The sequence below is a fragment of the Glycine max genome, chromosome 1 (genome assembly GCF_000004515.6).
Source record: "Glycine max cultivar Williams 82 chromosome 1, Glycine_max_v4.0, whole genome shotgun sequence".
Classification (NCBI taxonomy): Eukaryota; Viridiplantae; Streptophyta; class Magnoliopsida; order Fabales; family Fabaceae; genus Glycine; species Glycine max.
This window is the reverse complement of record NC_016088.4, coordinates 6,504,996-6,531,755: the sequence shown is the minus strand read 5'-3', so window position 1 is coordinate 6,531,755 and position 26,760 is coordinate 6,504,996. Positions and strand designations below refer to the sequence as shown.

General features: G+C 35.9%; 1 protein-coding gene across 1 annotated transcript; it reads right to left on the bottom strand.

The window, feature by feature from the left end:
- Window positions 1–3,527: 3,527 nt before the first annotated feature.
- LOC100791914 (CSC1-like protein At1g69450) lies at window positions 3,528–25,157 on the bottom strand. The gene is made up of 7 exons (XM_014777950.2): window positions 24,936–25,157; window positions 23,819–24,172; window positions 22,441–22,736; window positions 21,360–21,636; window positions 8,789–9,061; window positions 4,023–4,256; window positions 3,528–3,873 (listed from the first exon to the last, which is right to left on the bottom strand). Exons 1-7 carry the CDS (start codon window positions 25,155–25,157, stop codon window positions 3,715–3,717), a joined length of 1,815 nt encoding a protein of 604 aa, XP_014633436.1. The 3' UTR covers window positions 3,528–3,714.
- Window positions 25,158–26,760: the final 1,603 nt, after the last annotated feature.

Below are 26,760 nucleotides of genomic sequence, written 5' to 3'. Positions count from 1 at the left end.
TCTTAACTTGGAACCCTAAAATTTCCCCTTAACACCTCACGCATTGTGCTACAATTAAACACCTTAGGTTCCTAACATGGAACCTTATATTTTCCTTTTAACACCTCATGCATTGCGCTACAATTTAACACCTCAGGTTCCTAACTTAGAACCCTACACTTTTCTTTTAACATCTCACGCATAAACACTTTTCTCTAGATAAACACCAGTTGGGTTATTGTATAATTCACAACTCAAAACACAAGTAATATCACATCAAGTATTAACCACACACTTATTCCACACACTTATTCACAACCATATCCCATGTCCATAATTTAACACCTCCTAACGTCACGATCCACCATCACATGTTCACGTGTATCCCACAAATTAACGCATACTCAACTTGTCACTTATACTCATTCTCAATCATAATTCATAATATACAAAATAGTATTACATATATAAACACACAATATATAAATAACTAAACACAAATATTCTAATCATGAATTTACAAAGTGAAATATAATCAAACAAAATTGCACTAAGGATTCACTAAAACTTTCGAAGAACCTTATAGTTAAATAGACTTTGACCAATGTTAAAGAATAACAATATGAAACAATATATAAACTCATACTAAATATTACAACTAAAACAATAATCGAGAATGTCATTCTGTTAGCCTATTCTAATTCCAAATTATAACATTAATTCCAAACTATATATAAAAAAAATCCTAAAAAGCACAGAAAGGAGAAAAATACAAAATCAATATCTCACTCCCTCTTACGATAAATTTTCCTTACTTAATTTCATCAATTCACGCTAATTAGAAAATGCCCAATTTATAGGTTTCACACTCAACACAAGAACATATCAATTTTACAATAATTTTGGATCGGGACATCAATTGATCCGTCAAACACAGTCAATTCGTGAATAAAAGAATAAGAACAAAATTGAAATTCATAAAATAATCCAAATAACAAAAAATTTAACCTTTAGGGATCCCTACACATGTTCATTCTAATCCCAAGCATGAGTAACTCATTCCTTACCTCTAAGCGGACTCACATGTGTAGTCCGGTAGCGATAGCAGCGTCTCTAGTGGTTTTCTAAGATTCTTCAAGCTTTTCCTCTGGTTGTTCTGCTAGGGTTTCCATGCGTTAGAGAGAAGAAGAAGGGATTGAAGCTTCAATTTTACTATCTTTGTGGGAGGGTCATTTCTCTCTCTACAAACAAAATTTTGCAAATTCAAGCGATGAGAATGTAGGAAAATGAGTTTCGAAGTTGGTGTCCAAATATTAGGGCAATCCAATGGTTAACGAGTCTGAAATAATAGTTTTATTGAAACAAGTTTGGGTGTATGCGAAAATAGAAAGGGTTTTGGGAGAGGAGAAAAGAAAATGAATTTGGAGGAAGAGAGCGTAAAAACGTGTGATAAATGTAAAAACTGACCTAATATGTCTCTATTTATAGGTAAGATACTTTGAACTTATTATTTAATCTATTTTTCTTTATTTTATTATTTTATAAAAAAAAACTCTATTTAACTCCTTTTAAATAAATAAATAAATAACCCATTAAAACATCTCTTTATTTTCTGAAACATATATATTTACGTCTCAGTATAGCCCATCGTTTCTTCAAGAGGCCAAAACATCTCTCTATTTCTTGCTCGAGCATGCCTATAATTAAATAACTCTTCACGATTTTGAGGTGCACGTCGACCGCTGCTCCCACTGCTCCACTTCTGCAAATGATATCGTTTACCTCTATATGGGGCAAGAAAGTCTTCCCCATTAGTGTGTCCACCACCGACGAGATAATATGAACTTAAAAATATTTACAATAATTTATTGCTCGTAATCACATTAACATAAATTAAAATTAAAATGATTATACCAATTGGTACCAATCTGTTTTGTCTGATTATCGCATTGCATAATATTCTAGAGTCTAAAGCTGATCCTTCCCACCCTGCTAGTACGTATATAAATCTCATATCCCTGATACAAGAACCTAAGACATTTTTTGCAAGTCCGCCTTTCCTTGTACGGTATCTAAGCCTATCATTAGCACTTGGCGTGACTGCTATGTAAGATCCATCTAAAGCCCCTAAGCATCCCTAAAAGTTCAATACAAGGTTAAAACATAATTACACAATTCAACTACAAGAGTTTATCGAGTTAACTATATGCATGTTTTTTTTTATTGAAATATGTATTACCTTAAACCACTTCCATCTTTCATCAGTGCAATCTTGAGGTACCGATTCTGGTTTGACTAGTAAATCACTGTTTAACCTTAAAATTGCAGCCAAAACTCTGACAGTACCTACTAATTGTTTGTCCTGATCTAGAGAATCTAATTTGAATACTTCTATTCTTTGTGATGTGCGAGTATATTTAAAAAAAAAATTGCAACTTGCTCATCAACAGTCACTTGTCCAAGTTTCACTAATCCTCCTTATACCATTAAAACCTCACAAAGATGTGCAAATACACATTCCCAGTTCCAATATGCGATGAGAATCACTTGCACTAGTGATAGAGCCCAAAACATCCCTCCGTGACTCATACCTAGCCAAAGCTGTTTCATTCAAAGCTCTTCTCTCATAATCATTCCTCGAGATGAAATTTAAGAAGAAAAAAAACCAGCAGCATACATGGCCATAATGTGGACATACATCCTCCACACAAGAAGATAATAAAAAAATTGTTTATCATCCATTGCAACTATATAAGAAAAAAATATAAGATAAGTAAAAATACAAAAAATAAAGTTATTGAATAAAAAATACATATATAGCCTAAATGACAGTCCAAACAAAACTAAATATATTCAACTAGTAGCCAATCAAATTTGCTTTGACTTTTCGAGTCATCTATTAATTATGCTACTAAATTCATAGATGATAGCGTGTTTACAAGCAATAGAACTCTCTCAGAAAATTTTGTCAATATTACTATCTAGGTTTCAAATTTTGTTTGTAAGAAGAACTCTTGATAAGAACATGATAGAGTGAATGATTTTTTTTTTTCAAGATAGAATCATAGAAGAGGTATATTCAATCTGGGTGATGTGTAAGGTTTTCCAATCATGTATATATAGCAATTTATATGAGTGAAAAAGTTATATTTTTCTTGAAAAGGAATATATGGTGAAATTGCCAAAGTCTAACTTCATTTTTCTCTTAACAAGCAAAGGCAAAAAGTATACAAAGCAAATAAAAAGTTAAGAAGCAATAACATTGTGCTAGCAGATTAATCACGTTGTCGCAGGAAAATAAAAATTTATCACTTACTTGGATCTCATTGATGACAACGGCAAATACAACATTTGGAGAGAGAAGTTTAAAGAAGGAGGTGCATATGAAAAAAAAAAAGATGTGGGATAATTGAAAGTAAAAAAATAAGAATAATATTATATTTATACTTTTGTTACACAGTAGACAAAAAAGTTGTATGAAATTTAGTGAGTTATAAGTTTTTGGAAGTCCATCATTCTTTATTTTATACTGTCCATCAATCGTTTTTAAATCAAACATCACTAATTAAGAAAAACCTTTATCTAAATGTGGCAATTAAGCAATAAGCATCCTCTTTGGCTGTGACATATTATCTTGAGAACAAATATACACAAATAAGGAGGAAAGTTGTTTAAGAACCAAGGCAAAAGAACCAACACAATTGGTCTAGTATTGAATATTATTGTGCCTTAGCATTAAGCCTGAGATATAAGGGGACTGCGAATACTGTCATTATTGTATGGCGAATGTTGAATTGGAAGCAATGCAGGGTCTTTATAAGCATTTACCAAATTCTCATAAAACTGTGTCATTGTAGCATCATTTTGATCTTGCCTATCCTTCTTTATCAAACTCTGGAAACACAACACAAGTCAAAATCAGACCTGACAGATTGAATGCGACATGCAACAACCCTTTATTCTTTCAGTAATGTTAGGGGTTGGATATTGGAAAAAACATTAGAACATTCATGTTATAGTCATTTTCAGGATTTGAAATGTACCTCTGCAGAATATGCAGCAAATATGGGCAGGAATCGTTTTCGGCAGTACTCGTTAAAGAGAAGCGTGAGGACTGGTAGGGGCATCGTCAAAGTGGATGCTAGAGAAAGCTTTTTCAAAGCAAAGATTCCCACCGCAATGATGTGCATGAGTACCAGAGAAAATATCATTGAATTGTGTATAATAGGCCAAAATTTCCCAGCTGTATCGTACTTTGGTGCATATACATTTATAAACTGCATAATACATTGGCAGAACATCAGTGTAAGTTATATCAAAAATGTTTTTTTAAGTGTCACAATTCAATAACATTGTTAGAACCAAAAGAAAAAAAATCCTTGAATATGTTGGGGGGAAAACCCCTTGCACGCATAACAATGAGAATCAAAGATATGTGACACAAACAACACCAATAATAGAAATATCGAAAGACACATCAAATGTAGTTCAGTATCTCTTGCATACGTTCACAGAACATCTCAACAAAAATCTCATAAAATTACAAGTTTTCAGGACAAACTTGAGAAAACCCTCCTATTTACAAGTTTCTTGGACAAACTTGATAAAAACTCTCATTACAAGTCTTTTGAACAAACTTGAGAAAACTATCTGCATTAAAAGTTTTCTAGAACTTGAGAAAAACCTCTCATTAAGTTTTTTGCATAAATTTGAGAAAACCCTCTTCTCTCACTTGGGTAGTATCTTCTTTCAGGACAAACTTGAGAAAACCCTCCTATTTACAAGTTCCTTGGACAAACTTGATAAAAACTCTCATTACAAGTCTTTTGAACAAACTTGAGAAAACTATCTGCATTAAAAGTTTTCTAGAACTTGAGAAAAACCTCTCATTAAGTTTTTTGCATAAATTTGAGAAAACCCTCTTCTCTCACTTGGGTAGTATCTTCTCTCGTCACAAGGACTCCTCCCCCCCCCCCCCGTTTATAACCATTCTTGAATGTGACTTAGTGGACCTTAATTGTTGTACCTCTCCACCCACCCTCTTATTATGATAGTGGAATTCACCAAAAGTCAAGATATATTCCTCTAGCTCTTTCATTTCACCTCCTAAATTTCCACTCACTTTAATTAATATGAAAATTTGGATTGATTTTCCCAACGGTATAAAACTGGCGATATGGTACTTCATTACAATTGAAACTTCTAGCAAGTAATCAAGTCAAGGTTATATTACTACTTATGCTCCACATAAGTCAACCACAACCACAGGCAGCTCCTGAAACCAAATTCCAAACCATCTTGAACATCTCTCATTTATTTTCAGTTGAGTCCATTCTGTTTCCACGTGAAATTTATGTTTTGTATCTCATGTCATCCCACAACTATATCAAGTATGCATCTTTAGTAATAATTTTAAACTTGATAATCAATACCACACCATATATACAATGATTGGCAAAGCATGAGACTTACCAGTAAAAGTTACCTTTATGTGAGTGCCAAATACTCTAGTTTCAAGGTTATCCTTTTTATTACATAACAACTAAATATAACCCTGATTTCATGATAAATGCCTTTAATTCCATCCAGAGTGAATCACTGACTCATTTTTCGCTGGCTAAATTAAAAAGGATTATTATTTATAAATAAATAGAGTTTTATAAAATGATAAGATTTTTATAATTAAATAAATAAGGAGAAATAACTTTATTAATCAAAATAATGATTTTAGAGAAAATAAAGAGGGTATTTTATTTATTTATTTGATATGCAATAAAATATAGTTTATTTTTATAAAATAATAAAAATAAATAAATAGAGTAAATAATAAGTTGTAAATACCCTAGGTATAAGTAGAGACGTGTTAGGTCAGTTTTCACACGGACGATGCCTTCCCTTCCCTCATTTTCGTTTTTTCCCCTTCTTCTTTCAAAATCTTTTCTTTTTCCCGCAGACCACTGAATCTGTCTTAGAAAAACGACAATTTCAACTCATTCACCGTTGGATCGTCATGAAATTTAAGCACCAGGTTCGTAACCCAATTCCGAGCATTCTCACCGTTGGGAATTTTGAAATCATGTTGGAGTTGAGAGAAATACACTTCGCATCGTAGCTTTTTCTTTTCCCACAAAAACCCACAAATCATCTCAGTAAAACTACGATCCCGAACTCATTAACCGTTGGTTGTCGTGAAATTTTGATATGTAGTTCATGATTCAATTTCGCACACCTTCACCGTTGGGATTTGTGAGATAATATTCACGAAGAGAGAAAATGAAATCTCACGAATACAGTACAAATGGAGGCTTCAATCTCTTCTCCTTCTCTTTGACGTTTGGAAACTCTATCAGAGCAATCAAAGGAAAAGTTTGAGAAATCACAGGAAATTGCTAGAGATGCCGCTATCACCGTTGGAATACACACGTGAGCCTGCTTAGAGGTAAGAGATGAGTTTATCGCAATTGTAGTTAGAATGAACATGTGTAGGGATCCTTGAGGATTAAATTGAGGTTTATTTTGGGATGTTTATTGAATTACAATTTTTCCTTTATGATCATAAATACAATATTGTTGTGTTCTACATACCAATTGATGTTCTGATGAGAATTGCTTGATAAACTTGAGTGTTCTTGATGTTTTTGTGTTTTGACCCATGATTTTGATTAATTGATTTTGATATAATTGTGAGAAACTATTTGGGGGGTTTTACTCCCCATATTGTGATAAATCTTTTGTATAAATTGTTATGTTGAGATTATGAAATGATGATTCAAATTGTGAGTATGTGATAAATTGAACATGTGATGATTGATGAAATACATGTGTATTGAGATGAGATGTGTGTATTGAGTTGTGAGCTATGAATTGTGCAATCACACAATTGTAAGACCCTTTAAGGGCGACAAGTTAAAATGATTTTGAAAACAATTGAGTAATCGTGTATATTGCATAGTTCATAGGTAAAATATATATGAATCATGGGGTGTGATAACATGTTAAATTGAGATTATACCATTGTGATTGAGATCGAGTGTATTTGATAAATTCAGTATGCATGTGATTGAGATATATATGTGCATTGAGATGTTGTGTGCATTGAGTTGTGAACTATGAATTGTACAATCGCACGACTATAAGACTCTTTAAGGGCGATGAGTTAATGTTAAGTCCCTTTAAGGGCGACGGGTTAATGCTAAGACCCTTTAAGGGTGTCAAGATAAACTATTTTGAGAACAATTGAAGAGTCGTGTGTTTTGTACAATTCATAGATAGAGTTTGTGTGCTAAAATATTTTTTGGGTTGGACCTGAATCAGGAGAGAGAGGCCATGACAGACTCTTCAGAGTGTAGGCTTTGGGGGTCACCCGGTTTGAGTGTTCCTTTAAGCCTATGTTGATCCCATATGGTTGGAGTATTCTTGTAAAACACCGTGACCCTGACTGGTCTCCCTATGATCTTACCTAGTGAGAGTGACTTGACTTGCTAGTGTGTGATTTTCTTGTCATGTACTCCTAGGCGCCCGACGAGATTTTTCACTGACATGTTACCACATTGTATATAGGATTGAGTCTTAGTGTATATGTTGCATAACGTTTATGTATTGATTGATATGAATTAATTTAGTGTTATTGTGTTTTGATCATTGAGAACGTGAATATTGTGAAAACGAATGAGACGTGTGGTGTTGTGATGTGATGTTGTACGGCAAAGTGGTAAAATAATGTGAACTATGCTTAAATAAGTTGTATTTTGTTAATATGATATTCATACCTATATGTTGTCTTGTTCTCTCTAGTAGTTAGGAATGTGATAACTCACTTCTTGTGTGATATTTGTGTTTGGATCCTGTGATGATCTCGAATCTTGTGTTTGTGAGAGCAAATGAATAGGTGAATGACTATGAAGAACTTCATGCTAGAGGACATGACAACACAATGCTCTGATAGGATGTGACATTAGGGTATAGGTTTCTATATTAATTGCATTAAGTCTTGGTGGACCTTGCTTTGAGTCGAGATAATTTATTATTTATTTGGACAAATTTTATTATGATGTTAGAAAAGTGAATGTGAGTCTTTTATTCTTTGAAAGACTTGTATTTAAATGTGTTTTAAAATTTTTTAAGGATAGAGGGCGTCACACAATACATTAAAATGGAACATGTTTAGGCTTCCCCTCTTCAATTAATGTTTTTATTTCCGAACTTTGTTACATTTTAGAATTTGGCTTTGCCTATCCTATTTAGATCGGAGTCATGATATAATTTCAGTAAATAGTGTCCTGCTATCTTTGGAAAGCATGGATAAAGCACTTGCAGATGCTCTGGACTAAAAATATTCCTCAGCTACATTGACCTTCCCAAGTTCAAAAGTCCTGGTGATCAAATTTTCAATTATGGAAAAAGTTAACCAACATCAGGATTTACTCTTAGGTGTAGACAGATATCAATAAAAATCTCCAAGACATCTCCTCACTTAAGAGCCTTTTGGACTTGAAGAATGATTAATGTTCCCATTTTACTTGGTGCTTAAATTTATTTACTTTATAAAGAATGGGTGCAAAAAGGATAGAACTTATTTTTGAAGTTTTGATACCACAATAAGACATAATTCAATCCAAAGCTTAAGCTAATAGGTGGAAACTTAGATATGGTTCTTGAACATGTACTGTATTTTAAATATTTTGTCTGGATTTCCAATAATGAAATTCTCCCTTGTTTTTATTTAGAAGCTCATCCGAGGCATAAAATAAGCTTAGCAAATATAAGAGTCTTCTAGCAGATATCAAATAACATCCAAAAAAATGCTGACCTGGTTTCGAAAAATGATGTAAGCAAGACAAAAGTAGGCCAATAGGAACGGCAAAATTAATGGAGCTAGGAAGAAATATGTAATACCAAGAAGTCCAAAGAAAAGGACCCTTGGAATATCCTTGTGGTATGGAGTAGATGGAACTTCAAATTCATCGTCTTGACTAGTGAAAGGCCTCGTTATCCAACTGAAAATAAAAGGAATTACACGGAAGAGTTCTGATGAAACACTTGTCCATCCTTGCGTGACAACATAGGTAATAAAAAATGATGCCTACAATCAAACCAAAATTAATGACATCAGAAAGATAGAAATTAAAAATTTTATATCTACAAATTGTTATGTAGATTTTAGACGTGAATTGTGATCATATGACATGATCAAAGTGATAGATAGAATAAACAATTTTTTTCTTATTCTGTTTTGGGAGGACATTTGTTAATGTATTTTTCTTTGGTAGATGCTCATTTATTTGTATTCTATTGAGGGTCATTCTTTAAAATGGGACTTTCTTTTCATAGTAATTTGAATGATAAAAAAACTAGTTAATTACAAGCTGTGTTGGTCTTACTTGATTCCACTTGACTGACTCTTCAGGAGAGTTTTCTTGCAAATGTTTCTTTCAGTTTGCAATCAAAATCCAAACCATCCTGGCAAACTCATTTAGAACTCCAAAAATCGTAAACTATCTGACTTGTTGCAGATTCATATATGTCTCAGCTGTCTTATCTCCGATACGCATATTATTGTGCTAAGTCTAGATCTAGCTCAAACACAATATACCGCTTATTTTCGTATTGTGTTGTGGCTACTAGGTTGAGAGCAGTTTTGATGGTTCAGTTAAAGGAGTAAATTTTATGGGCAGTTTTGCAATCTTTTTAAGTGTGTGGTGAGAGTAAAATGTCCATGTATTTGTTCTTGGATGTAACTACCTAGCTTCTCTTTGGCCTTCTGCTATGGTGGCTTCAATTAAAGTACTAAGATATGCAGAAACTGAGCAATGTTACTATATTATATTATTAGATTTTTCTCCTGTTTTCCTTTGTGTGCGCACATGTGCATGTGTGTAGCCTTCTTGTTTTGGAGGATCTCTTTATGAAGGTTTGGTGAAAAGATAAAAACTTGTATTCGTCATGATTTTGATGTAATATATAGCCTCACAGATGAAACAAATTACATACAGATAGCCAAATATTTGACTTGGTCAGCAACTCAGCATTGTACATTACTCTTGTGCTCCACCTAGTTGCACTTCCCATCTTTTCTCTAAAATAAATTTTCTCTTCTATAAAAAAATCTATGGATATTGTTAGAAAATTAGAATTCATTTAGTTTTAGGAGTCTTATCATGTTATTTACTATGTAAGTCTTAGTGTTTTGTTGCACATCATATTTTTTTTAATAATACCTGGAACAGACAATAGGTAGAAATTAAAAATTATGAAAGTTATCAGTTTATCAATTATAATTTCATTAATTTGTGATTTGAAGATTCAGGACTGCGGTAATCTACAAACTTGGTGTTGTGATACATTTCATACTTAACACATTTTATTTTGTAATTAGTACAAATTTAATTTGTATAGATTTTGTTCCATTATATTTCTTTTCTTAATTAGGTCATTGGCAGCTTATAAATAAGTTTCGTATTCACTCTTTGTAAATATAGAATAATAATAATATTCAGATTATTATCTTTATCTTTCAAGTTGTATTGAGTTGGATCAATATCAGGATTTGAAAATGATGTCCACAGCTGATTCTGTCACATTGACACAGTTCATTGAAAGGATGAGAATTTTTAAATTTCTTTTTGGACTGAACTCTGAGTTTGATCTGATTCAGGTTCAGATTTTGGGCAAAGAAAAACTTCCTTCTCTCTTAGAGGTGTTCTACATTGTACGAGGAGAAGAAACTCGGAGGTTAGTAATATTGGAAGGGGGCAGTTCTGTTGTTGGTTTAGCCTTAGCTACTAGCAAGGGTCCCACAAAAGGCTCATCCTCTTCATTTGGGAAGCCTCTCACAAAGGCTAACCGTGATGATTGATGGTGTAGCTATTGTAGGAAGCCAGGTCATACTAAGGAGACATGATTTAGACTTCATGGAAAGGAGAAGGTACTTGAGCGCATTGGAGGATTCAAAGGTGCCACACAAAGGAATGCTAATCAAGCAATGTCTGCTTCCGAAGGTATAGAAAACACACCTATCCCACAGGTTGAAAAGGAGATCCCAATTCTCAACAAAGCAGAATTGGAACGTTTACGAGCCCTTATGGACTCTCTTAGTAAGACATATAGCTCTTGTTCCCTAATCATGACTGGTAAGAGTTCTAGCATCCTATCCTTTAATGCTTCTGGTACTGAAAATATCTGGATCATAGACTTTGGTGCTACTAATGTAACATTCTAGTTTTTGTAAAATAAATTAAAAAAGATTTTATTTAAAAATAAATAGAGTTTTAGAAAAATAATGAGATTTTTATAATTAAATAAATAAGGAGAAATAGTTTTATTAAATAATAGTTTTAAGGTAAATAAAATAAATATATGTTCTTAGAAAATATAAATGATATTTTATTCATTCATTTGATAGAAAGTAAAATAGAATTCATTTTTATACAATAAGAAAAATAGAGTAAATAATAAGCTGAGAATACCCTAGCTATAAATAGAGACATATTATATCAGTTTTACATTTATGATACGTCTCTCTACACTCTATTATTCTCAAATTCGTTTTCCGTTCTTTCTTTCCCAAAACCCTTTCTTTTTCCCGCAAACACTCAAACTTGTCCCAGTAAAATTATGATCTCAAACTCATTAACCGTTGGATTATTGTGAAATTGGAATCCAAGGTTCGGAACTCATTTTCCCACAACCCTACCGTTGGGATTTGGGAAATAATATTTGTGGTGATAGAAATATCCCTCTCACGGAAATAGTGAAATGAAGGCTCTAATCCCTTCTCCTTCTATCTAACGCTTGGAAATTCTAGCAGATCAACCAGAGGAGAAACTTGAGGAATCTTAGGGAACCACTAGAGATGTCATTATCATTGTCGAAATACATACGTTAGCCTGCTTAGAGGTAAGAGATAAGTTTATCGCAATTGAGGTTAAAATGAACATGTGTAAAGATCCTTAGAGGATCAAATTAGGATTTATTTTGAGATGTCACTATATTGTGATTCTTCTTTTATGATTATAATTACGAGATTGTTGTGTTTCATGGGCCAATTGATGCCTGATGTGAATTGCTTGATAAAAATGAGTGCTCTTTGTGTTTTCATGTTTTTTACTTATGATTTTGATTCTTTTGATTTTGATATGATTATGTGGAATTGTTTGAGGGGTTTAATCATATGAACATAACACACTAATATTATTATTGTGTGACATGTATATAATGCATGAGGCGTGATAACGTGTTGTCTTGGGATTATGGAAGTGTGATGAACTATGTGTAAGTGACAAGTTGAGTATGTGTTAAATTGTGAGATCACATGAGATGTTGTGTGCATTGAGTTGTGATCTATGAATCATATAATCACATGATTGTAAAACCCTTTAAGGGAAACGAGTTAATGCGCGACGAGTACTGTGAAGGGATCCACTATGGGAATCCGAAGAGTTTAATAACTTTGAGGCGCGGCGAGTTAAAATTATTTTGAGAATAATTAAGGAGTCGTGTATTTTGTATTGTTCATAGATAGAGTTTTCATGCTAAAATTTTTTCTGGGTTGGACCTGAATCAGGTGGGAGAGACCCTGACGGGCTCTTCTGAGTATAGGCCTTGGGGGTAAATACACTCAGTTTGAATGTTCCTTGAAGCTTGTGTTGATCCCATATGGTTGGAGTGTTCTCGCAAAACAGAGTGACCCTTACTAGTCTCCCTATGATTATACCTAATGAGAGTGACTTAACTTACCAATGTGTGGTCTGTCTTATCATGTACTCCTAGGCGCCCGGCGAGGTTTTTCACTGACATGGTACCACATTGCATATAGGATTGAGTCTTAGTATATTGTTGCATAACGCTTGTGTATTGATCGATATTGATTGGTTGAGTGATATTGTGTTTTGATCCTTGAGTATGTGAATGATGTGAAAATGTGTGAGACATGTAGTGTTGAGATGTGATGTTACGCGATAAGTGATGGAATGAGATGAACCGCGTTAAAGTAAGTTGTATTTCATTTATATGATATGTATATCTGCATGTTGTCCCGTTTCTCTCTATTAGTTAGGAATGTGATAACTCACTCCCCACCCCATGTGTTGTTTGTGTTTGGATCCTGTGATAATCTTGAACTTTGTATTCGTGGGAGCAAATGACTAGGTAGATTGTTTTAAGGAATCTTGTGCTGGAGGACATCAGGACACTATACTCTAATAGGGTGTGACATTGGGACATAAGTTTCTATTTTAATTGCATGATGCTCCGAACATGTTATTTTACTTTATTTTATTCTGCTGCTTAACTTGAGTTTTTTTCTAAACTTGAACGACCTTATTTTGAGCCGAAAATGTTTCTGTTAAGTTTTATTTGGTAACAGTGAAATGAATGTGAACTTTTTACCCATATGAACTCTTTTATGCTTAGAAAATAAAATCTCATTTTACGTAATTTTATATTTTCATGTATTTTATTATATAAATATGTATATCGGGGTAGAGAGTGTCACAACTGATCATATGACACCTCACTCTTCTTATTTTTCATCCTACACCATTTTAACTGGTAACCAACACATCACGGTTGCTAATGGTTCACATACCCCTGTTACTGGTTGCGGTAACATTCAACTTCAATCTTCCCTTCATTTGAGCAATGTGCTCCATGTTCCCAAAGTATCTAATAATCTCTTGTCTATTCATAAAATCACCAAGGACTTAAACTGTGATGTGACATTTTTTCACTACCATTGTGTTTTTCAGGATCTTGTCACGGGGAGGACGATTGGAATTGCTAAAGAGCAAGGCGGGTTATACTACTTACAACATGATGACAATAAAGAGTGTATCAAATAAAAGGCTCTCACTTCCAATCATCATACAATTTCAGAACCTTGGTCATCCTCCCACATATGGTTTCAGCACAGGCGTCTGGGTCATCCTCTGTTTAGTGTCCTTAAGTCTATATTTCCTTTTTTTGTTTACAAAAATGTTAGTCGAGTCTTTTCATTGTGATGTTTGTGAGTTTGCTAAATACTGTAACATCCTGGAAATTTCTACCTGGAATTTTTGGAAACGATGTATTTTGAATGATTATATATATATATATAAGTATTATTCAGTGTATATGCATATATGTTCTTGGTAGAAGTAGGAATAGCGGGGGCAAGACACGCGGGTTAGACTAATTAAGGAAGAGAAATCCATAACTGGGAGGTTATGGGTTAATTCTTAATTAATTAGTTTAAAAATCATCGTTTTGCGTGTAACTTAAAATTTAACGAAACCAATCTCTGAACCACGCTCGGGGTTTTATTCTGAGCGTTTTGATATATATATTGCTTGCTTTCGAAAACTGGCCCCGACGGACGCAGAGAAACGCGAGGAATTGGAACCAGAGAAATGGCACGCAAACCGAGGCAGGATTTTAGCGTTTCAAAGGTCAGATTTTCCCCACTTTTGTGGCTGAGTATGGGTCACAGTCAAAAGGGAAAGTGGGCCCTTTTTGCTCCACTCAAATGGAGACATGTGGCGTTGCTTAAATAAAATAATAGAAAAAGAGAAAACCTTTTTTTTTTAAAACCTAAAAAGCTTTTCTCTCTCTTCACTCAGCCCCCACACTTTTTCAGACAGCTCTCTCTCTCCCTCACGTTGCCATTTTCTTCTCCCTCATTCTCCATTGAAGCTCCAAACAAAGCTTCAACCTTTGGCCATCATTTCTGCCCCAAATCGCGAAAGGAGGGCATTTTCGGGGTCGTGAAGTGCAAGGCTACGAGTGGGACTTCGAAATTTCAGGTTTGGGTGGACTTCTTTCTCCTTTGATTTTCGTGGGTATGGGGTTTGGGGAGATATGATGGGTAGTCTTGCTAGGTTTCTGCTGTGTGATGATTATTTGTGAAGACATTTGCTGAAAACTTGTTGAAATTGCCATGTTTGAATGAGTTAAACATACCCATTCTGTTTTAGGGTTTTTGTGATGAGGTTTGTGATGTTTATATGCTGAAATTGCTGATGGAAAATTGTTAGAGATGAAGGGTAGAACTAACCTAGGGTTAGAAAGTGAGAATGTGATGTTATGAGTGGAAAAAGAGTGAGGCTTTGAGAGTTGGAAGGCTAAGTCTGAATTCTGTGGTAAATGGAGGTTAAAGTGAGTTAATACTAGCTTGAAATGTCATTTAGGACTTGGGAGAAAGCTTGGACTGTGCTAGAGAGAAAAACAAATGACCAAAGTGAACAAAGAGCCATTTCTAGGGCAAATTTGGGTGTTGAAGAGTCAAATTTTGATTCGGTGAGATTTTAGGTGTAAATCCAGTTTGAACAAGTCTAAATAGATGTTATGGACTGGTGTGAGGTGAGAGTTTGCTTCAAATTTACCTCATTCTAAATTTCACTTTTCAAACCTAGATAACCCATTGAATGGAGGGGTGTTGGACACCTCGATTCTGTGTTGCTGTGCTTTAAAAGCTTGACTTTGGTTTAGACATGATTGATACATGATTTGGGACTTGTAGGACTTGATTTGGGCAAGATTGGATGAGGGAAAGTGTGATTTTCGAAATCTGCACTTATGCAGAATTTTGCTGTCAAATAGGTGCAACAGGATTTTGGCTTGTGCAGAAAAATGCTTGTGTGTGGTTGGCTGTGGAAAGAGTAGTGCAGAATGAGTTCTGGATGTTTTCTAGTAGATCCCAACGGTCACAATGTAGGCTTATGCACTGTAGACTTCCAGTAAAATTTTGGAGTCGATCCAACGGTTAGTGAATTGGATCGAAGGAATTATTACTGGGGTCTTTAAGTGAGAAAAGCTGTGATTTTGGTTGGTGTGTTGAGCAGAGTTTTCTGCCTTTGCTCTGTTTTGCTTGGCTGTGATAGCTTGTGCTGTTTGAATGTTGTGTTGCTTGGATGTTGTGGAAGCTTGGGAGGATTGATGGGGACCCAGTGTTGAGAGAAACGAGGGTATGGGCTACGTGGGAGTACGTGAGCTCAGTTGGAGGTGGGCAACAGGGGATGGTGGGTTTATGCGCGCATTGTGGATGTGGAAAACTTGTTGTGCACCATCGCCCGACCGCCACCTAGTACCACATGTGATGGGTACCCCATAATCCTACAAGCTTGAGATGAGGAAGTGTTGAAGGGTGAAACTTCCTGCTTTTATTGTTGACCACAGAGTGGTACCTGGAGATATGTCGCGGGGGTCAGGAGACCTTGGGGATGTCAGGTGGGGTGCTATTGCCCAAAACCAAGCTTGACCAATCCCGACCCAACCCGGGCATAGTCGGTCAGTGAGAACCTGTGATGTACCTAAACAGGCGAGCTCCTGGCAGTCAACAGATAAAAGGAACAAAGACCACAAAGCAAGGAGGCTTGTGGTGGCTGGCCAGCTGTGAAACTTGATTGATATGTGAGATATGGTCTCTGGTAATCGATTACCAAGGGTGGGTAATCGATTACAAGGCTTAAAAATGAAGACAGGAGGCTAAGATGGTCTCTGGTAATCGATTACCACGGGGTGTAATCGATTACCAGGCTTGAAAACGAGGTCAGGAAGCCATGAGGGCTTCTGGTAATCGATTACCAAGGGAGTGTAATCGATTACCAGGCTTGGAAAGGGGACTGGAGCATTGTGGAGGCCTCTGGTAATCGATTACCAGCCTGTGTAATCGATTACACAAAGGGATGGGTCACTGGTAATCGATTACCAGGTATGTGTAATCGATTACACAGTGCATTTTTGCATATTTCATGTCCTGAGGCTGTGTAAGTCAAGTTTAGCCTCTGGTAATCGATTACCAAGGCTGTGTAATCGATTACCAGAGATGAAAAGCCTTAAGATACTCCTTTTAATTGCATGTAGTGGTTATGAAACGTATTGTGCGGCGGCACAGTTAGATTCTTGTGAAAGAGTCTACCCCTTTCTTTTCTTTCTTGTAGATCGTGATGGCTGCGCAGCTAATCCGTGAACGAGTAGAGATGGAGTGCCTAGAGGGAGCTTGGGAGACCCTCGAAGGCAACACGAGGTGCCAATTTCGGGGCACCATTCGATTCACGGCTACTTCTTTGGTGCATCCAGATGAACCTGCACGGACGCTTCAGCGCACGGTGGAGTGGACAGCTCCTTGGATTAGTTTTGTATATTTTTGAGGGTGGGTGTATCTAGGACTGACTGTTAGGTTTACTCTTTTGTTCTTGTATGGGTAGACCTGATGTATAGGAATTTGATGATTGTATACATGTGGCTGAAGCCACCACTATGGACACCTTTGCTCTGGATGACTATATATTTTGTAAAACTCCTATATTTTGGACAGCTTTAAATGATGAATGCATTTATGATCGATCTTGTTATTTGAAAAGAAAGCATTAGCAACTTTATTTGTAAAAGAGTTTATCGACCGTATTTTATTCTTTTATTTTCACGTGACGACTTAAAGTAATGGCTGGTACATTCTTCCTTTTTGAAAAAGCAAAATAGTTTAGAGATTATGAGCGGTAAGAAAGAAATGACTCCGAATAGAGTTGTGAACTGGCCATTCAGGACTCTATAGTGGGGATTTTCCTTCTAAACCTTGTTTTGGTGAAAAGAGAAAGAAATGAAAAAGAAAAAGAAGAAAAAAAAAATTACCATGGTTTTTGTTAATTAAATCATTACTATTAAACCAGTCATTATTTTGGGGACGCCACAAATACCATCGAACAACTTTTCTTCCTAGTACTAATAAAAGTTCTAAACCTTTTGATCTTGTTCATTCGAATGTGTGGGGACCTGCATCTATCAGTAATATTTCTGGTGCAAAGTGATTTGTTTCTTTTATTGATGACTACACTTAGGAGTTTGATTAAAAGATTGAGTTCTAATAATGGGAGAGAGTATGTGAATAAAAACCTTTCCAATTTCCTCAAAGATAATGGTATTGTTCATGAGTTAACTTGTGTGGACACCCCTCAACAAAATTGGGTTACAGAAAGGAAAAATCGACATCTCTTTGAGGTTGCTAGAGTTTTACTCTTCCAAATGTCTATTCCTAAATCTTACTGGGGAAAGTTGTTCTAACCGCTACTTACTTGATAAATAGGTTAACTTCTTGTGTTTTAAATGGTGTTAGTCCTACTCAACTCATGACCACATTTTATCTGTCTGTTCCCATTATGACCAATCTTCAGAGTCATGTCTTTGGATGTTCTGTCTTTGTTCATGTTCATGGTCCCCATTGGGGAAAGTTAGATCCTCGGGCTATCAAATGTGTTTTCATAGGTTATGCCTTGAACAAAAAAGGGTACAAAGCTTATCACCCTCAAAGTCGTTGTGTCTATATTTCCAAAGATGTCACTTTTCATGAAACAAAGTCTTTCTTCACTAGTCCTTCGCTTCAGGGGGAGAATAGTCTAGAAGCTGAGATTCCCGAGTTGTCATGTTTTCCCTTGTTACAGGATTTCACTCCTACAGAGGATGACAAAGACCTTGAACTAGCATCATCACCAGTTCAACATAAGGAGGACAAACGCTTTGGGAACCAGTACCAGAGAAGAAAAAACCTGACCTGGTCCAACAGCAACTTCAATCATCCGAACCGGAGGTAAGAACCCATACTCTTGAGGACACCTTAGATGCCTCTTGTGAATCTAACCTAGATGATTTGCCAATTGCCTTAAGAAAAGGAAAAAGATCTTATGCCAAATATCCTATATCCCAATTTGTGTCTACTAAAAATCTTTCTCTACAGCACCAGAGTTTTATTTCAACTATTGATTCTATCAGAATCCCTACATCAGTACAAGAAGCCTTAAAGGATGAGAATTGGGTTCGAGCCATGAATGAAGAAATGGGTGCATTGGAAAGGAATGAGACTTGGGAGATTGTAGAGGCACCGAAAGACAAAAAGGCAGTGGGTTATAGGTGGATATATATAGTTAAATATCAGGCTGATGGCACATTGGACTGGTATAAGGAGAGGTTGGTTGCAAAGGGATACACCCAAACCTATGGGATCGATTATAAGGAGACATTCGCTCTAGTGGCAAAAATGAATACAGTTAGGATCATCATCTCCATAGTAGCGCACTTTGGTTGAGAGATGCATCAATTTGATGTTAAAAATGCCTTCTTATATGGAAGCTTGGAAGAAGAAGTGTACATGGAGATTCCACTTGGATATGGTGCCACTAATGGAAAAAATAAAGTATGCAGACTAAAGAAGACCCTATATGGTCTCAAGCAATCTCCTCAGGCTTGGTTTAGTAGGTTCACTCAAGCTATGATATCTTTGGGGTACAAGCAAAGCCAAGGTGACCATACTCTTTTTATAAAACACTCCCAAGATGGTAAACTTACTTTGCTCTTGGTCTATGTCGATGATATAATTATTACAGGCGATCATGAGCTTGAAAAACAGACCTTGAGGGATAGATTGGCTGCCCAATTTGAGATGAAGGATCTCAGGAAGCTAATGTACTTCCTTGGGATAGAGGTTGCATATTCTTGGCAGGATATCTTCATTTTTCAGTGAAAATATATACTTGATCTCCTCAAAGAAATTGACAAGTTGCGCTGTAAAACCACAGGAACATCCATAGAGCAAAATCACAAGATTATAAATGATCAAGAAAGCCCTAAGGTAGAGAAGACACAGTACCAGAGACTTGTGGGAAAACTTATCTACTTATCCCACACATAGCCTATGTAGTTAGTGAGGTTAGTCAATTCATGCATGACCCAAGAGAGAGACATTTGCAGGCAGTAAATAGGATCATTCAGTACTTGAAGTCTTCTCCAAGAAAGGGATTGTTTTGTAAAAAACAGAAAAAATTATCCATGACAGTATATACTGATGCTAACTATGCAGGATCAATTGTTGATAGGAGATCCACCACAGGATACTGCATGTTCTTGGGTGGAAATTTAGTAACATGGAGGAGTAAGAAGCAAAATGTGGTTCCAAGATCAAGTGCAGAAGCAGAATTCATAGCTATGGCTCAAGGGGTTTGTGAGTTGTTATGGATGAAGACCATACTTGATGACCTCAAAATAAAATATGAAGCTCATGTGGGACTGGTTTGTGATAATAAGTCCGCCATCAGCATTGCACACAATCCAGATCGACATGATCGAATAAAGCACATAGACATAGATCGACATTTCATTAAGGAGAAATTGGACAGTGGTCTTATAGCCACCGAATACATCCCTTCAAAGCTTTAGTTGACAGATATGTTAACCAAGGGACTTCCCACGGAGTAGCTTCAAGACCTTATTTGCAAGCTGTGAATGATAGATATGCATTCACCAGCTTGAGGGGGAGTGTTGTGATACATTCCATAATTAACACAGATTTTATTATGTACAGATTCTATTCCATTGTATTTCTTTCCTTAATTAGGTTGCTTGCAGCATATAAATAAATCTTGTATTCACTCTTTGTAAATATAGAATAACAATAATATTCAGATTATTGTCTTTAAGTCTTGGTTTAAAAATTTTGCTATTACTTGGAACTAGAGTTCATGCTTCTTACCCTGGTTTCCAAGGGTTTTCCATTTTCCTATTCAATTGAGTTACTAAATATTCAATTTAGTGAAAAATTCATCTTCTCCACTGCCCTTTTTCTACTTCTCAATATTTACTAACCAGATTTCTAATTACTCTAGACCAGGAAGGAAGCAAAGTTTTTTGAGAAACCATTGAGCTGTAACCATCATCATAATCTTCAGAAACTATAAAGTCACTTGCCACCTTCGATGGCTATAAGGCTATAAAAATATTGATGCTTAAACTAATGCTATGAGATTGAATGAGACATTTCAGATTGATTTTTTAAATAATTGTAGTTTACTGATTTTATTTCATTTGTTTTATTCTATTTCATTGATTAGTTTTGTCAGCTCTTTTTAATAAAGAAATTAGGAAATCTCTCGCCTATTATGTATTTCCATAGTTTAGGTGATTCAGTGGCGAAATTATGGAAAATCCATGGCAGGCATGTTGCCATGTTCTCTCCTATATATGCCTCCTTTTTAATCTTTTGAATAACCAATGTCAGAGTTTTCAGCTCTGAAAAATTAAGACTTTCAATACCGCAGGTTATTTTATTATTATCATTTTCTTTTTAGTTAAATAACATGAAAGACTTCTAGAGTTAATTTGTTATGTTCAAAAGATATTCTTTCCACGAGTGTCCTGACCACAAAAGATATGCTGAGATCAGATTATTTTACTAACATAAAACGTGGTTCAAGGCTGTACCATTATTTTGATAGTCCTCACTCCACAAAAATAATTTGAATAGAAATTTCAAGCATGGTCCTTGACAATGGGGAAAATATTTTCTATCTTGCAACAGATTTTTTGTAGCCCTCAAAAATATGTTTTAGGAAAGTTTACAATGGAGAGGAACATTTTCTAACCTGTGCTGGAACTGCAACTGCTAGCTTCCCAGGAATGCTCTTGGGATCAAGGACGGCATTCAGCATAGATAGAATTGAGCCAGAAAGCACAGTTGCAAAAAAAACATGCCATACTGTGAACCACAGCACTTTTCTAGATGCACTCATTTCTATATCACTATGTGAGATGTATCCTTGAATGGAGGAAAGGAACTCCATGGCAGGAGGCACCAATTTCAGAAACAACTGAAGAATAAGACTGGGAAGGTACCCTGTAACTATTTGACTGACAAATTTTCTGAAAGCAGATGCACAAAAGGCTCAGTGATCTTGCATTAAGAAATCAAAAATCAAATTTCAAAGAAAAGTTTGTATGCCAGAAAAATAAAGATGTAGCAGTTACAAGTAGATATTTGACTACACAGGAAAAAAACAGAAATACATGCAGGATATTTTACACGACACAAAATGCTGTGATTGTCATCCTAGCAGCGAGAAATTTCATCAGAATAAATCTGGCAAAGTATTTGTCAACAACATCCACACTGATCTTCATGTAACTATCATCTTTTATCAATTGCAAAACCCATACTTAATGTCTACAACCAAGATGTACTGAAAAACAAGGTTTGTCACTGAAGTTCCGTGTAGAGGCAGTATGCAAGCAATCTGACTGCAATACTCCTAAGCATAGACATCCTTGAAACATTTTTCTTTCAACCAATTAATGGCATCATGGTTTAGAGTTCTAACCACTTAGTTTGAATGTCAAGTTTCTTTATGTTTTAAAATCAATTTACTTTTTCTTGGCTTTACCTTGTCTGAAACCTAACTAATATTCCTAATGAACTGTACATGCAATCGAGGCAAAGTAAAATCTGCTGTCACCAACTTGTGGCCTTGTCAATTATTGAAAGTAAATACTTTGAGAAACACAATCACTTTGACCTAATTCTCATGCAACCCTGAAAGTTCCCTTTTAGCAGAAATTCACAACCAAGGGCTAATAAGACTGAGGAGAGGGTAAATAAGAGAAGAAAGATAGCAAAACATAGAGGGGGTTTATCATGAACAAATAAATAAATAAACCAAGTAAACTTACATAGTTATACTTGTCAAGAAGGGAAACAAAATTTCCAATTGATTAAGGTTGGTAAGCCCCTGTACAATTACTACAGGTATAAGGAACACCACAGTGAAAGTAGTACACACAAGTACAACCACCAACTTAGAAATCCATCTTCGCGTGAATGATTCAGAGAAGAAAGGCCAGTACACATCGCGAGGTTCTGGAGCTAGCTCAGTAATCCAGTGAGTGGGATTGACTGATAGCTGTAAATGAAAAGCAGATGCAGCACCAAAACGAGACTTAAAGAACACAAAAACAGCTCGAGCCTCCTTGAATATTGAACAAGAATAGAGATTAGTAGGATGTACTTTACACAAGAAAAATGAAAATAGTTAAAACGAAACTGAAACTACTTTTAAATTGTTTCTTTTTGGAAAAAGACCAGAAAGATTACCACATACTTCTCCAGCCAATGAAGCCTCTGACTGCTTCAATCTCACATTCTCTTCAATGTCCTCTAATTTCTTTTCATAATATATAACACTGTTTTTTTCGGTCAAAAAGTCCAGAAAATCCACGATTCCTATTCTTCTTCTGAGTGGAATCTGATCGTAATTGGGTAACCCTTTTATATATTTTTTTTTGCTTCATTCTAGATTAAAGAAATGGAAAGATAGGGATGTCAGTTGCATAATCTCAAACATGAAATAGAAACAGAATACTGAAACATTCAATATGGTCAACAACATAGCAGCCACCTATACATATAATTGAAAAGAAATAAATTTGGATTACCATCAAAGATGTTAAAATTAATAAATAATGCTTTAGCTGTGAATAGAATAATAATAAATTACTACAAAGATTTTGAGTATTGTAATTGTCTCAGTTTTCCTACAAACAATACTTTTTCATGGAATATCTCATTTATATTATAGATTATCTTCAAAAGTGAAACTAACCAAAGGAAAGAAAAACCAAAAATAGTAATATTAGGTTAGGCATATGTGTTTCAATCACCCCAATAGTGGAAAGCAAATAGTCAGATCAATTATCTGCTGCTTGTTTGTCAGCCTTAATCACTTAAATCAAAGGATCTATTGATGTCAACACTGCTGCTAGGATTCCTAGTTGATTATTAAAAGGATTTCAGAATTGAAAGGAGAGAAAAATCTCAGAATTCTGAAATGGAGTTTTTGATATTAACTAACTCAACTGAAATCGGTTACATCTCTAGTATTTATATTAGATCTAAACAGTTGTTACAACAAACAGTAGTAACTGTCAACTAACCTAAGATTAGTTGAGGTCAACTAACACAACTAACATAACTAACTGTAGTAACAACAGAGTAGGGAGTAATTCTAGTCATCTACTCTAATACCCCCGGGCAAGATCATGAGGGGTTGACCAAAGTTTTGTCAACAACTCTAAGCTTGTCTTTGAAAATAGTAAAGTTGGAAGGAGACAAAGATTTGGTGAGGATGTCAACATATTGGTCAATAGCAGGAACATGAATTACTTGAAGACTCTTCTCCATAACCTTTTCTCTAACAAAAAACAACTCCAGCTCCATATGTTTGGTTCTGGAGTGCAGAACTGGGTGGTGAGCTAGAGCCACTGTGATCATGTTATCACAGAAGACCACTGGTGCAGTGTGTCTGACTTGTAATTCAAACAACAAGGTCTGAATCCAAGCCACTTCAACAGAAGGAGGAGCCAGGCTTCTATACTCTGCTTTTGTACTGGATCTAGCCACAACTTTCTACTTTTTAGACCACCAGGACACTAGATTAGGTCCCAAAAAGATTGATGCTCCTGAAGTTGATTGCCTGTCATCTAGGTCCAAAGCCCAATCAACATCACAATATGCTTGGACAGAAAATTTTGAAGATTTAGAAAGTTGTTGTTAGGAAGTCCTGGTATCAGAGCCTACAACCCATCTTAGTTTTTGCCTATTCTAGTAGACTCGCCTGTATTGGCAGGCAATGTGGAGGGGGGGTGTTAGGAAGTCTCACATCGTCTGCCTCAGTTCTTGGGGTGCAGCTTATATATTTGTTAGGCAACTTCACTTCGAGTTCATTAGCAGGCATCTGTGGGACTTCCTAACACCCCCCTCCACAGATGCCTACCAATACAAGCGAGCCTACTAGAATAGGCAAGAACTAAGATGGGCTATAGGCTTTGATACCATGTTAGATTTCAACTTAAAACTAATTAACACTAAGTGAAGTTGCCTAAAAAGCTACCTTAGAGTAAAAAAATAGAGGGGGATCACACTTGCTAGGGGTGAAATGAAATAGCAGTAGAGTGTGCTTAAGTTTATCATACTAGGCCATAGGTGCTTGTTTAAGCCCATAGATTGCCTTGTTCAATTTGCAAGCCAGTTGTTTGTTGCATTGTTCAAAACCAGATGGTTGCTGCATGTAAACTTCCTCTTCCAGCAAACCATTTAGGAAGGCATTGTTGACATCTAGTTGTTAGAGAGTCTAGTTATTTGAAATAGCAAGGGTAAGAAGAATCCTTACAGTGGTAGGCTTAATAACTGGGGAAAAAGTTTCATTATAGTCATGCCCAAGTCTTTGGTGAAAACCCTTTGCAACCAGCCGTGCCTTATATTTGTTGACAAATCCATATGGATTTTGTTTTAGTCCAAAGACCCACTTGCAGCCAATGGCCATTTTGTGAGAAGGTAAGTCAACTAGAGTCCAAGTACCATTCTTGATCAATGCATCATATTCAGATTGCATTGCTGCATACCAGGTAAGATTTGATATGGCAGATTTGACAGACCATTTTTTTTATCAGCGAAAATATATGTATATTAATCTGAGTACCAGAGGTACAAATATTACAAATTAAGACATCAAACATATGGTTCCAGTATCATACTTGATGTAGTCTTGATAGGAACCAATGTCTGGATACATAAATGAAACTGTTTTCTACTGTTGATCTACTGTGCTATCCTCAACTAATAAAGAAACCCTGATCTAAGATTACTCGACCAGTGATTATAGTTTGTGTCAAAATCCTTCTCAAAACTTGTAAGCCATGTCCAAAGTAAGAAAGATGCATCATCCATGACTTTGTTGCCGTTGAATGCTTCATTGGAGAATATTGTTTTGTTCCTATGGTGCCATATGGACTATGTCAAAGCTAGCCACCAGCACCTCCACCTCTTGATCCTTATTCCATTAACCATTCCATTTATATGTTGTAGAAAATGTTGTTTTGGGTTTTGCGGAAGAGCACCCTCAAGTTTCGCCTAAGACATACATTCCCACCACATGGGAATGATTTTTCTGCAATGGAAAAATAAATGGTCTGCGTCTTCCTCCGCGAAGTTGCAGAAAGGGCATTGCCCATCAATTATCTCAACTTAGCATGTTTGCAGGTTTCTTTTTGTTGGTAGTCTATCTCTGAGTAATCTCCATGCAAAAGCTGTAATTTTACTTGGTACCTTTAATTTCCATAGTTCAACATAAGTTGCATGCATTGTCCCCTCAGATGTATTCCCCCTCATCATATGATACGCACTTTTAATCGAGTATTGGCCGCTCGGATCTGCCCCCCACACCCACTCATCACTACTTTGTGGCTGAATTGGCTTGCCTTCAATGTCTTTTAGGAATGAAATTGCCATGTCTATCTCATTATCAAAAAGTGATCTCCTCCAGATGAACTCTCATTAATTCCCACCCTATATCCTTGTGACTTCCCATCTGTTGAATAGTTTGGTTTTGCTGACAAGAGATAAGGTATAGTCTGGGATATTTTATCAACAGTGCTCCTTCTCCACCAGTCCAGTTGTCCTCCCAGAACTTGATTCTGTCCCCACATCCTACCCTCCATAATGTGCTCTTCTATATTGCATCACCATGTTGTGGATGATGAGAAACTATTTTTAAATCCCTCCACCAAATGGATTCGTTGTTGACTCTAGGTGCATCATTCAAGCTCCTCCGTCTGCCATATTTGGATTCCAGTACCTTAACCCATAGTTGCCCTGTGTGCTGAAATAGATTCCACTTCCATTTTGCGAGCAATGCAAGATTGAAAGTGTCTATATCTTTGATTCCCAGTCCCCCTTCTTCCTTTGGAAGGCATACTATGTTCCATTTGACCCATGCTATCTTGTTATGCTCAGAATCACCACCCCAAAGGAATTTTCTCTGTAAGCTCACCAGCTTGTCCACCACCCCTTTAGGAACCCTGAAAAAAGAAAAGAAATAAATAGGAATGGATGTTAAGACTGACTGTATAAGAGTTACTCTCCCCCCAAAAGAAAGGTGTTTTTTCTTCCATTTCGCTAACTTTCTCTCACACTTGTTGAGGATAGGATCCCACATC

Excerpts from the sequence above, each read along its gene's own strand:
- LOC100791914 (XM_014777950.2), bottom strand. The coding sequence starts at position 25,157 with ATGCAATCTGAATATGATGCATTGATCAAGAATGGTACTTGGACTCTA. Across the intron at positions 22,737-23,818 it reads GAGTTGTTGACAAAACTTTG|GAGGCTCGAGCTGTTTTTGT; the intron begins GTCAACCCCTCA and ends TCAATATTCAAG. Across the intron at positions 21,637-22,440 it reads TTCTTGACAAGTATAACTAT|AAAATTTGTCAGTCAAATAG; the intron begins GTAAGTTTACTT and ends ATCTGCTTTCAG.